Genomic DNA, 14,383 nt, shown 5'->3' with positions numbered 1-14,383 from the left:
GTGGGTGCACCTACACCACATGGACTGCAGCGGTTCAAGAAGGCAGCTCATCACCACCTTCTCAAGGGCAACTAGGGATGGGCAATAAATGCTGGCCTAGCCAGCAATGCCTACATCCTGTAAATTAATTTGAAAAACTTTATCTAAGCCTGCCATAGGCCGGGATTTTCTGGCCGCGTTGCGGGCGGGACCCGCTGTGGGCAAGGCAGTGCCCCAGCCAGAAGTCTATTGACTTGCGACGGGACTGGAAGATCCTAGTGGCAGGCGGGTGTGGAAAATCCCGCCCATAATCTTGTGCACTTCCATCAAATCTCCTCTCAACCTCCTGTGCTCCAAGGTAAACAACATGCCCTTCTCCAACCGAACCTTGTAGCTAAAATCCCTCTCCCTGGAACCATGCTGGTAAATCTCCTGCACCCTCTTAAAGACCCTCACATCCTTCCTAAAGTGTGGTGATCAGAACTGGACACATTAATGAGTTGTGGCTTAACCACAGCTTTATAAAGGCCCAACACAACTTCACTGCTTTGTACTCAATTCTTCTATTTTTAAAGCCAATGCATTTGCTTTTTGAACTACTCTCTCAATATACCCTGCCACTTTCAAAGACCTACGCACATGAACCCCAGGTCCCTCTGTTCCTGTGCACTCTTTAGGACTGTGCCATTAAGTATATATTGCCTCTCCCTATCCCTTCTGCCAAAATGCATCGCCTCACACTTCCCTTCATTAAATTCTATTTGCTACATCTCTGCCCATTCTCCCAGCCTGCCCATGTCCTGTTCCAGTCGACAGGTATCATTCTCGCTGTCTGCCAACCCAGCAAATGTCAGCAAATTTTGAAATTTTACTCTGTATCCAATATTCAAGTCATTTTTATACATTAAAAAGCAGTGTATAAGTATGGGTAGAATTTTTCACTCGGCGTGTGGGCACGCGCCTGACACCCTCGAGCATGTGATAGCGCGTGATGAAGTCGGCTGAGCGTCCCGGCGTTATCGTGCACTGGTGTGATATTTTGGTCAGCAGGCGCGCACAAGGGTCGGCAGTGCAACCGCCAATAATTAAGAAGCCTATTAAGGCCATTATCGTATTAATCAAACCTGATTTTTTTGCTGCCCATCCAATGTTACGGTTGGCGGGCAGGCGAATCGGCCAGGCAGCCGAGGGCGGCCAAGGGCGGGATGAGGTTTCCGATATTAATTTTAAAAAAATGTTTGCACAGAATTTTTACCTGGAATATGTTCCGGCGACTGATTCTGATGTGTGGGCATTTTTTCCCGGTTTTTACAATCTTTATTTTTGACATTTAAGTTCTTCCGCTCCCTAAGGCAGTTCTCTGCCTTCAGGGCGCTTTCTGTAATCATTCCCCCGCACCCGCGCTGACTTCAGCGCTCACCCTCCTCCCTCCCCCACCCCGGCAGCGCTGAGCCTTCCAGCGCTCCTTTCACTCTGGCTGGCCGTTAATTGGGCAGCCAGCGTGAAATCGCGGTGGGGGGCCGATCACGGTCGGAGGTGTGTTCCCCAGCCGCTCCTGGGCCCGCCAATCGCAGGTGCCGGCCAAACAATAAATCTTGCCATATATTTATATATATGGTATATACATTCCTAGCTCTCAACTTCGGGGAACATCACTGTTTACCATCCTCCAATCTGAAATACAGCCATTTACCATGAATTGCCATTTTCAGTCCTTGAGCCAATGTTTTTATCCATGGCTGACATTGACCCTTCTATTCCATGTGCCTCAGTTTGGTTAACCAGTCTTTGAGGTGGAAATTTTAACAAATGCTTTCTTAAAAATTCAAATAGACAACATTTACTGCATTCGCTTCATCAACCATCTTTGTTACTTGATCAAAAATTTCAGTTAGATTAGTCAAGCAACATCTCTGTTGTACAAATCGTGCTGGCTCTTCTTAATTAACTCAACCCTCTCCAAGTGCCCGTTGATATTTTTCCCTGATCATTGTTTGTAAAACCTTCCTGGTGTTAAACTGACTGGCCTGCTGTTGCTAGGACTGTCCTTACACCCTTTCTTGAAAAATTTACGTTTGCCATTCTCCATTCCCCTGGCACCTCCCCCCATCTCTAGGGAATTTTGGAAGATTATGTCCACTCCCACTTCCTTCAGCAACGCGAGATTCAAACCATCCAGACCAGGCAACTTTTCCATCCTAAGCATCACCAGCCTTTCCAGTATATCCTTCCTATCAATTCTCCACCGCAAACCCCCCCGCATCTGTTACCTCGGCCATCTCCACTTCTTCCAATATTTTGTTAGCATTGTCTCCCTTAGTAAACGCCTTTACAAAGTACTCATTAAGCATTCTAGCCTTGCCCTGCGTCTCTCAGTGTATATCACTTCCTTTATCCTGAATAAGACCCACCAAACCCCCATCTCTTACTGCCTGTTTATTATTCATGTGCCAGTAGGAGAGAGGGAGGGTTACCCAATCTCAGATGGGTCCTTAAAACCACCAGTTGGGTCAGATAATTACTTGATGTAATATTCTCTCCAGATCCGAGGTTAACCTCATGGGTTTGGTGGAGAGCACCAGATCTGTTAATCATTGGAATTAGACCAGAGGATCTCTTTTGATCATTTTATTTCACAGAATCACAGTGCAGAGGAGGCCCTTCGGCCCATAGAGTCTGCACCAATGCGTGAGAAACACATGACCTACCTACCTAATCCCATTTACCAGCACTTGGCCCATAGCCTTGAATGTTATGACATGCCAAGTGCCCATCCAGGTGCTTTTTAAAGGATGTGAGGCAACCCGCCTCCACCACCCTCCCAGGCAGCGCATTCCAGACTGTCACCACCCTCTGGGTAAAAAAGTTTTTCCTCACATCCCCCCTAAACCTCCTGCCCCTCACCTTGAACTTATGCCCCCTTGTGACTGACCCTTCAACTAAGGGGAACAGCTGCTTTCTATCCACCCTGTCCATGCCCCTCATAATCTTGTACACCTCGATCAGGTCGCCCCTCAGTCTTCTCTGCTCCAACGAAAACAACCCAAGTCTATCCAACCTCTCTTCATAACTTAACTGTTTCATCCCAGGCAACATCCTGGTGAATCTCCTCTGCACCCCCTCCAGTGCAATCACATCTTTCCTATAATGTGGCGGCCAGAACTGCGCACAATACTCCAGCTGTGGCCTCACCAAGGTTCTATACAACTCCAGTATGACCTCCCTACTTTTGTAATCTATGCCTCGACTGATAAAGGCAAGTGTCCCATATGCCTTTTTCACCAACCCACTAACATGCTCCTCCATCTTCAGAGATCTATGGACACACACGCCAAGTCCCTTTATTCCTCAGAACTTCCTAGTGTCATGCCATTCATTGAATACTTCCTTGTCAAATTACTCCTTCCAAAGTGTATCACCTCACACTTTTCAGGGTTAAATTCCATCTGCCACTTATCTGCCCATTTGACCATCCCGTCTATATCTTCCTGTAGCCCAAGACACTCAACCTCACTGTTAACCACCCGGACAATCTTTGTGTCATCCGCAAACTTATTAATCCTACCCCCCACGTAGTCATCTATGTCATTTATATAAATGATGAATAATAGGGGACCCAGCACAAATTCCTGTGGTATGCCACTGGACATTGGCTTCCAGTCACTAAAGCATCCTTTTGTCATTGCCCTCTGTCTCCTACAACTAAGCCAATTTTGAATCCACCCTATTAAATTACCCTGTATCCCATGTGCATTTGCCTTCTTTATAAGTCTCCCATGTGGGACCTTGTCAAAGGCTTTGCTGAAATCCATATAAACTACATCAACTGCACTACCCTCATCTACACACCTGGTCACCGCCTCAAAAAATTCAATCAAATTTGTTAGGCATGACCTCCCTCTGACAAAGCCATGCTGACTATCCCTGATCAAACCTTGCTTCTCCAAGTGGAGATAGGTTCTCTCCTTCAGAATTTTCTCCAATAGTTTCCCTACCACTGACGTGAGACTCACTGGCCTGTAGTTCCCTGGCTTATCTCTGCAACCCTTCTTAAATAGCGGAACCACATTAGCTGTTCTCCAGTCCTCTGGCACCTCCCCCGTGGCCAGAGAGGAATTAAAAATTTGAGTCAGAGCCCCTGCGATCTCCTCCCTTGCCTCCCTTAGCAGTCTGGGACACAAATCATCCGGGCCTGGAGATTCGTCCACTTTTCTGCCTGCCAACACCTCCAATACCTTGTCAGTCTCTATGTCAATTTGCTCAAGAACCTCGCAGTCTCTCTCCCCAAGTTCGATACCTTCATCCTCATTCTCTTGGGTGAAGACGGATGTGAAGTATTCATTCAACACTCTACCGATGTCCTCTGGCTCCACCCATAGATTGCCCCCTTGGTCTCTAATGGGCCCTACTCTTTCCTTGGTTATCCTCTTCCCATTGATATACTTATAGAATATCTTGGGATTTTCTCTACTTTTACCAGCCAGAGCTTTCTCATAACCCCTCTTTGCTTTCCTAATTGCTTTCTTAAGCTCCATCCTACACTTTCTGTACTCCACTAATGCCTCCGCTGATTTGCTCCCCTTGTACCTGCTAAAAGCCTCTCTATTCCTTCTCATCGTATCCTGAATATCTCTGGTCATCCATGGTTCTCTGGGCTTGTTACTCCTTCCTATCACCCTAGAGGGAACATGTTGAGCCCGTACCCTCCGCATTTTCTTTTTGAACACCCCCCACTGTTCCTCTGTAGATTTCCCCACAAGTAACTGTTCCAAATCTACCTTGGCCAGATCCTGCCTTATTTTACTAAAATCCGCTCTCCCCCAATCCAAAACATTTGATGGAATTTAGTCAAAGGTAAAACATTGCAGGATTTTTTTGCTGCTTCATTTTCCTAATGGCCCAGATGACTTTGTGCATTCTATCTTTGCAGTTTTTGACTCTTCAAAGCCTCACTTTAGAGTCTCTCTGCTTTTGCCTAACAGCTCTCCTCCCTTTGCACTTTAATAGGAACCTATATAATGGATGAATGGCTCTAGCTGCAGTTTGCTTAGGCTTTTGGATGCTGAGGCAACACAATTAGTGGACCAATCATCTCCTCATATGTCCACCCCATTGGCATTCAAACTGGCCTGGTCCCAAATGGTATGCTGGGAAGATTTAGTCAGTGAGCCTGAGGAGATAGTGCCACGTGGGTCACAGTGCATAAATGAAGAACAGCAAGGTTGTTTAGGATGCATCAACGTATTAGGTTTGTTCCATCATGTGATATACAGGGTTAAAATGGGCCAACTTGTTTTGATATGCAATAGTCCTGAAATTCTGTGGGGGATTTTACGAACATACGAATTAGGAGCAGAAATAGGCTGCTCGGTCCCTCGAGCCTGCACCACCATTCAATAAGCTCAAGGTTGATCTGATTGTAACCTCCCACTTATCCCCGATAACCTTTCACCCCCTTGTTTATCTACCTTTGCCTTAAAAATATTCAAAGACTCTGCTTCCACCGCCTTTTGAGGAAGGGAGTTCCAAAGCCCCACTAGACTCTGAGAGAATAAAATTCTCCTCATCTCTGTCTTAAATGGGCGATACCTTATTTTTAAACAGTTCTAGATTCCCTCACAGGAGAAAACATCCTCTCCACATCCACCCTGTCATGACCCCCCAGGACCTTATATGTTTCAATCAAGTCACCTCTTACTCTTCTAAACTCCGGTGGATACAAGCCTAGCCTGTCCAACCTTTCCTCATAAGACAATCCACCCATTCCAGATATTAGTCTCATAAAACTTCTCTGAATTGCTTCTAATGCATTTACATCTTTCCATAAATAAGGTGACCAATACTGTACACAATGCTTCAGATGTAGTCTCACCAGTGCCCTGTACAACTGAAGCATAACCTCCTTACTTTGGATTCAATTCCCCTTGCAATAAGCAATAACATCCTATTAGCTTTCCTAATTACTTGCTGCACCTGCATACTAGCCTTTTGCTATTCATGCACTAGGACACCCAGACCCCTCTACATTTCAGATTTCTGCAATCTCTCACCATTTAGATAATATGCTTCTTTTTTATGCTTCCTGCCAAAATTTCCCACATTATACCCCATTTGCCAGATCTTTTCCCACTTACTTAACCTATCTGAAGAAGGGTCATATGGACTCGAAACACTAACTCTGTTTCTCTCTCCATAGATGCTGCTAGACCTGCTGAGTTTTTCCAGCATCTTTTGTTTTTGTTTCAGATTTCCAGCATCCACAGTATTTTGCTTTAACCTATGTGTATCCCTTTGTAGCCTCCTTATGTCCTCTTCACAACTTACTTTCCTACCTATCTTTGTGTCATCAGTAAATTTAGCAACCATCCCTTCCATCCTTTCATCCAAGTCATTTATATAAATTGTAAACAGTTCAGGTCTCAGCACTGATCCCTGTGGCACATCGCTTGTCACATCCTGCAGACCAGAAAAAGACCCACTTATACCTACTTTCTGTTTCATACTAGCCAGCAAACCTTCTATCCATGCCAATATGTTATCCCCTACACCATGAGCTTTTATTTTCTGCAATAACCTTTGATATGGCACCTTATCAAATGCCTTCTGGACATCTAAGTAGAGTACATCCACCGGTTCCCCTTTATCCACAGCACAAGTTACTTCTTCAAAGAAATCAATAAATTGTTAAACATGATTTCCCTTTCACAAAACCATGTTGACTCTGCCTGATTACTTTGAATTTCTCCAAATGCCCTGCTATAACGTCTTTAATAATAGCTTCTAACATTTTCCAATGACAGATGTTAAGCTAACTAGTCTGTAGTTTCCTGCTTTCTGCCTCCCTCCCTTTTTGAATAAAAAAGTTACATTTATTATTTTCCAATCTAATGGAACCTTCCCCGAATCTAGGGAATTTTGGAAAATGTAAAACCAATGCATCAACTATCTCACTAGCCACTTCTTTTAACACCCTAGGATGAAGTCCATCAGGACCTGGGGACTTGTCAGCCCACAGTTCCATCAATTTGCTAAGCAATAGGTGACTGTAATTTTTCTGAGTTCCTCCCTTCCATTTCCTGGTTTACAGTTATTTCTGGAATGTTACTTGTATCCTCTATAGTGAAGACCAATGCAAAATACCTGTTCAATCCATCTGCCATCTCCTTATTTTTCAATATTAATTCCCCAGACTTGCTTTCAAGAGGATCAATGTTCACTTTGTTAACTGTTTTCTTATTTAAATATCTATAGAAGCTCTTACTATCTGTTCTTATACTTTTAGCTAGACTTCTCTCATACTCTAATTTTCCCTCCTTTTAGTCATTCTTTGCTGTTCTTTATATTCTGTCCAATCTTCTGACCTGCCACCTGTCTTTGTGAAATTATATGCTTTTTCTTTAAGTTTGATATTATCTTTAACTTTTTTAGTTAACCACGGATTGTGGGTCTTACCCTTGGAATTTTTATTTTTCATTGGAATGTATCTATTCTGTGTTTTCGGAAATATCCCTTTAAATGTCTGCCACTGCATCTCTATTGACCTATGCCTTAATCTCATTTGCCAGTTCACTTTGGCTAGCTCTGCTTTCATGACCTCATAATTGCCCTTATTTAAATTTAAAATAATAGTCTTGGACCCACCCTTCTCTCCCCCAAAACTGAGGTTTTCCCAATCTCCTGCTGGGAGACCAACAGAAACCCTGGAGAAACAGTGCCAACTACAGAGTGTCCTGACGTCAACCTTTGGATACATCGCCCCACTGGCTTTTCCTCACATGTGAACCAGCATGTCCAGATATACACTTATAGTAAAGTGTTATTTAGATCAGCCAGGAGCAGGATACCTAGCCCATGAGCGCCGAGGCCAATTGTACCACCTGCTGCTCCTTGCAGCTAAATGATGCCCTTTGACGTTTTTGATCTGTGTGACTCAATGCATCATTTGATGCATTTACCCACTATGCATGAGGAAGCTGAGCACCTTGTGCTCTACTGATGTAATCCAACTCCACCTGGCCTGCACACTGTATTAATATCTGCAGCCTTTATCTGCTCACAAGGCATTCCTCTATCCCCCATTTTAACAGAGACAGTAAACTATTTACTTTAAATGGGTTAGCACCAAGAAAGGTTATACAACCACATTAAACATTCATTCGGTAATATTGGCAATAATAATTCCTTGGTTTGTATCTTCACCCTCTCCCTTGCACTTTCGAGATTAGAAACCCACCAACGCATTTCTCCCAATTATGTCATCAGTGTTTACTATTTAAGCATAAAGGAAGCAAGTAACCACAGAAATAAAGGGAAATAAACAGATGCCCAAATCAACCTTAATCTTTACAAGAGGTATTTGTTCATGTGGAGAATCAATCTTAATAAATGATGAGAGTAAAATCAATGGAACACTGCACCTTTAAAGCCACTGGGGAATTGAGAGCTCTCTCCACCAGGGAGAGAAATGTTTTTTTTAATAGGATTGTGTTGGAAGCTGTTGTGGAAATTTGGTACTCTCAGGGATAAACAAATTTTCAAAGGCTCCCTAAGCTGCAACGAGCGTGGATGAAAGAGATTTAAAATTCCTCAGAGCTCCCCCCTTACTCAGTATGCTGACCTACTTCAGTCAGAATTATTCAAAGCATATTGAAACCTCCTCAATTATAAGGAGTAATTAGTGAAGCATTTGAAGGAGTAGTCACCTGGTTTTGGCTTCGAGAAACATCCTCCCATGACTGAGCAAAGCTAAAAGGTTGGCGTGTTGCTATAGAAACCAAAGAGCCAAGGACCACAGTGTCTTGATGTGGCTGATGAGCAGCTGTTTCAAACCACAAAGTCTTGTCTACTTCAGAGGGAAGGCAGTTATATGAAGGCCATGTTTGTTGAGCAGGTGCTTGTTAACTGTCACTGTGCAGAGAAATCCACGATAATGAGGACCAATCCATGTTGGCTCAATGAATATCCAATCTTCAAAATCTAAACAATTAAGAACAAAGAGGAAATATTCATATCCTTTATCTGTTCTTTTAAACCACAATGCACAATAACCAAAATGAAACCAAGGTGTAATCACTCACCCCTCACCCCAATAAAGCTTGTACTCAACTTCCCACATTGCTTTATAATACATTATTGCATAGATCAGTTGCATTTATAATAGATGGCAGGAGAAGGACAGCATCTCCAACAGTTCAGTACTCCCTCAGTAACACACTGGAGTGTCAGCCTGGATTTTGTGCTCAAGTCTTGGGAGTGGGACAAGGAACCACAATGAACACAACCTTCTGATTCAGGAATGAGAGTGCTACCATGGAGCCACAGTTGATATGGTTCAAGGAACATTTGCAGCCCAGTCCCTTCCCCTCCACCTTTGACTCATGGAGAACTGATTGCTCCACGAGCAATCACATCCTGCTTCATTTTGGGATACTGACTGAGATGCCAAAAGGTCATTGACCTGAAACGTTAACTCTGTTTCTCTCTCCATCGATACTGCCTGACCTGCTGCATATTTACAGCATTTTCTGTTTTTTGTTCAAATGTCCAGCGTTTTACTTTTGTATTAAATAGAACCATTGGTTTTATTTTTCTTTCTCTTCTACTTGAAAAGCCTGGTTTCCCATGGGCATAATCAATGTCTGGAAATCACTGTAAGCACAGATCCATTTGACCATTATTTGGTTATTAACACATTGCTGTTTGTGGGCGTTTGCTGAGTGCAAATTGGTAGTCGTGTTTCCTAGGTGACAACAGTGACTACACTTCAAAAAGAAGTACTTCATTAGCTGTAAAGCACTTTGAGATGTCTGGGGTCATGAAAAGTGCTATATGAATGGAAATCTTTCTTCTTTCTTTCTTGAGGAGCATGGCATTGGCATCATGTTGTACATAGGATTGGTACCATGGTATACGCGGGATGAGTGCCACCATAATGTGTATGGAGAATGATACCCTGGTGTTATATAATGCTGGTACCATGGGATGGATGGGATTCCCACCATGGCGTGGGTTAAGTCTGCAGCATGGTGTGTGGGGTTGTAGCTATGATGTATTTGGGTACTTGTCACCACTGTACTCATTCTGAGATGTGGAGTTGGCACCACCATGTGTCTAGATAAGGAGGGTGGGGGAGGGGAGGTGATGGGCATAACTTTACATTAGACACTAGGCTTTAACTTTTGGGGACTAGGTTCAAACCCAGCCTTGTCTGTCTGCAGGTTTCAAGGCTTCCGCATGGGATTGCCAAATCTCCAGGACTGGCCTGGAGTCCCTTGGTGTGGAAAATCAATCTCCAGGAAACTGTTGCAAGAAGCCCTAGAGAAAAGTTACAGTGGTAATAAGAGAATTATGTTTTATTATTTTATTTGAACACTTGTTTATTAATTATAAAAATATTGTATTGGGGCAAAAGGCTGTTTGATTGACAGTCAAGAATCACCCAATTGGGCAATGAAGAGCTTTTTTGTGGTTTCCAATTGGCCTCAGAAGGCAGTGAATCATGAAGATGTACACGTTGGACAACCAATGGTGGCAGTGTGGTGGGGCGATGTTGGGAGGGGAGGGGGGAAGTTGGTGTGGTGATGGTGCGCAGTTGGAGGCTGCAGATCATGTGATGAAACCTCCAGGAATGCCTTCAACCAGAGTTTGCAACCTTGGTGAAATGAGTTTGGACATTCTCAATCCAATTCCAGGTGACCATAGGTTAACTGAACACTTATTGATGCTAGAGGGTGGTTGCTATGGGAAATATCATATAGGTGAAGGAAAGCAATGGGGTCACGGTCGTCACTTTCTACTTCATGTAATGCACCAGTTTGATTAAGGATTTCCACCCAAGGCTGTACTTTCACATTTAGAAATTTTTTTCTCTTTCATGGGATGTGGCAAGGCCAGTATGTTACCCATTCCTAATTGTCCTTGACCTGAGTGCCATTTCAGAGGGCAGTTAAGAGTCAACTTCATTGCTGTGGGTCTGGAGTCACATGTAGGCCAGACCAGGTAAGGATGTCAGATTTCTTTCCCTAGAAGGCATCAGTGAACAAAATGAGAGTTTCATGGTCAGCATTACTGAGAATAGCTTTATATTCCAGATTCATTAATTGAATTTAAATTCCATCAGCTGCCATGGTGGGATTTGAACCCCTGTCCCCAGAGCATTAGCCTGGGCCTCTGGGATTACTATGCCATCATCTCCCCACAGATGCTGTCAGATCTACTGTATGTTTCCAGCACTTCCTGTGTTAATATTTCTGATATCTTTTCATTTCTTAAATCTTGAGAAGTATTACAATGTATAAATGAGATACCAGGACTCAACTTGCCCTTCTCTCATGTGCACACAAGCACACATTCATGTCCTACCAACTCCAAGAAACATGCATTATTAGAAGGTCTGAAATTCAAGCTCAAAGACTGGAAACACAGTCAGGGCCGGAAAGAGACAAAGTTCACTTCATGAAAAATTTCAGTTTGACAGAACTCCAGAAGCAACTAGAAAATGATAGCAATGATTAGACTGTTGGGTGAATTGATCCTTTTAATATTGTTTTATGTTGACAGTTGTTAGGGGTACCTGGGACTGATAAGCATAAGCGCATTCCACTCACATCTAATTGCAGGTTTTTATGTCCTACAGATTTGTCCGTATGCTGTAAAAATGCTTGCTGTCCCAGTGGAGGAAAGTGCTCTGAGTTTCTTCGTTCAACAGTGCAATGCATTGGGCAGAGACATTATTTTATAGAGGTTCTTACTGTAGCCCCTCTGCAGATAAACCCATATCAGCAGCTTCTTGACATAATAGTTTTGGTTTTGCCAAAGCACAGAGAATTTAGGCACATTTTTGGCAAATGCACTGTGAAAGCAGTGGGTACAAGAAGCCAAATGGTTCTAACAGTTTCAATTAAACATTGGGAAGACTGAAGCCATTGTCTTCGGACCCCACTCAACTCCTAGCTATCAACTCCATCCTCCTCCAACAGTCTGAGGCTAAACCAGTCTGTCTGCATCCTTGGTGTTATATTTGACCCCGAGATGAACTTCTGGCCAGATATCTACACCGTCACTAAGACTACCTACTTGTCCCTCCATCACAGTTTACCAGTTAACATTGGTGATTACTGAATACTGTAAATAGTGAGTGTGTACTACAGTTTACGTTCTAAAGCTAAGGTACTTGATTGTAAGACATTTTTGCAATTCCTCATACAACTTGCAAATTTTTGGCTTCAAGAAACTTCAGCAATCCAAAGTGCTCTTCAGAAATCTCATGTGAACCTTGAACCCCCAAGTTAAATTTCAGTAAAATGGCTGCTTGGCACTATCTAGTTAAAATGTGGAGGAATAAAAGTTTGTAGAAATTTAATAAGATTTCAGCTCTGCCTCAGCTCATCTGCTTTTACATTCTACCCACCATAAACTTGAGATCATCCAAAACTCTGCTGCCTGTTCCCTTACTCACAAAGTGCCATTATCTATTACCTCAGTGTTTACTGTCCTACTTTGGCTCCTTGTCAGGCCATGCTTCATTTTAAAATTTAAATCCTTTACCCCTCCTTACCTCTGTAACACCTGTGCTCCACTAATTCTGGTCTCTTGCGTATTCCCAATTTTACCCTCCATTGGTGGCCATGCCTTCAGCTATTGAGACCTAAGCTCTGAATTCACCCCCAAAACCTCTTTCCCTCTATCTTTCTTTCTTTATTTAAGCTACCACTTAAAACCTACTTCTTTGACCAAGCTTTGGGCATCTGCCCTAATGTCACCTTCTGCGTCTGGCTTTCTTATTATGCTTTATAATGCTCCTGTTATGTTAAAGATGCTATATAAATTTAATTTGTTGTCATAATTCAAGAAGATGAGTTCAGCACCACGATCACTGCAACTCTTGATGCAACAAATCAGTAAACGTTAAACAAAATATCACTTAAGACAAAATCAGAGTTACTCTTCCCTTCGTGTTAACATTTTGCTGTATTGGGTGAAGGTTGAACCAAGTAAAATGATCACGGAACAAAGTCAAATCCTTCCCCAATCCACTGTCACTAACTGTTACCATCATTCTCACTCAGTTGCTATAATCTCACCAACATTCAGTATCCTTAGCGCTCTATTGCTGACATCAGCCATTGACTGCAGCTTCTGTCACAGTGGTGTGACATGAACACCAGCAGAATACTAAACGGTCATTTGGTAGCACAACACTTGAGTATTGTATGCTAGAAGCTACATATATTCACACATAGGACCCTGTCCTTTGCAAACAGAAAGGGCATGCCACACATTGCACCTTCATCAACTAAAAAAAATCTTAGGGAACAGCCATTCTCTAGTTCATTCCTCATGTCAATGCCTTGAGCAATCAGAGTCGATCTGCCTGGTTTGAATTTTTAAAAAAGCGTAGCGGTTAACAGTTCCCTGGTGCATTCTCCATGATAGCACCTCTACCAATCAGAATCCACTTGCCAACCAATCAACGCTCTCTTCTTATGCACTATAAATTGTTGCTCCCTTCAGAATTGGTATTCTTGCGAATCTGTCCTGATGAGTGCAAGACAAAAAGCTTTAACAGCATGTCTCTTTTTTCAGCAAGAACACTAAACATTACCCCAAAGAGACACTTCTAGCAATACAACCTGTGATTTTTGCAAGTAACAGCATAGGCAGTAAGTAGTTATGTACTTAAGAGATGAGATGACATTGTCCAAAGTTTGTTGTTGTAGCTTGTCTCATCCAACGCACTTCACTATGCTTAACTTGCTTAATGGAAATCCTCTTCCGTGGCATGGTGAGCTGTACAACTCACCATGAAACGAGTGAGTGCATGCTATCAACTTCACTGCAGCATGGACACACACCACATTAACAAGGGGCTTCACAAGCTGGAGGTTCAGAATTTCAGCAACAACCTGTTCCCTCTGCAGCCCAATCAAGTCAGATATCAAACAAAGCTATAAGATCACACGTCTGCAAAGCCAGACTCCCGGTAATGCTGTGCAAATGTCTGAATTTTCTGATTGGCTGGATTATAAAGAAAGAAAAGAACATGCATTTGGATACCAGTAGCACCTTTTACAATCTCAGCACGTCCCAAAGTGCTTACAGCCAATTAAGTACTTTTGAAGTGTAGTCATTGACATTATTTAGGACATTTCTAAATACTGCAGTCAACAGGCAGTCAAGTCATTGGGTCAAATTTCAATGTACTGCGGTGACCTATATAGGACAGTTTTTAAGGTATTATCTAACGGGATTTTCCAGACATCTTCACCCAAAACCTCAAACTGTCTTTTTGTCTCTTTTAGATGCGAACAGATTTGGTGCACGTTTCTAGTAATTTTGTTTTTATTTCTGATTTAAAGCAATTGCATGTTTCTTTTTATCTTTAAAATTACTGCAGCCTGTTACT

The 14,383-nt window shown here is 42.8% G+C and overlaps 1 protein-coding gene across 2 annotated transcripts in view; it reads right to left on the bottom strand.

The window, feature by feature from the left end:
- Positions 1–14,383, bottom strand: part of aifm3 (AIF family member 3) — a 126,510-nt gene that overhangs the window by 81,188 nt on the left and 30,939 nt on the right. For both annotated transcript variants that reach the window (XM_078552860.1, XM_078552861.1), the window contains exon 2: positions 8,682–8,955. In XM_078552860.1, the coding sequence (XP_078408986.1) occupies positions 8,682–8,712 (31 nt within the window). In that variant the 5' untranslated portion in view covers positions 8,713–8,955. The remainder of the gene's footprint in view (positions 1–8,681; positions 8,956–14,383) is intronic.

The sequence above is a fragment of the Cetorhinus maximus genome, chromosome 12 (genome assembly GCF_964194155.1).
Source record: "Cetorhinus maximus chromosome 12, sCetMax3.hap1.1, whole genome shotgun sequence".
NCBI lineage: Eukaryota > Metazoa > Chordata > Chondrichthyes > Lamniformes > Cetorhinidae > Cetorhinus > Cetorhinus maximus.
Note: the sequence above shows the minus strand (reverse complement) of the source record. Positions and strands in the feature narration are given on the sequence as shown.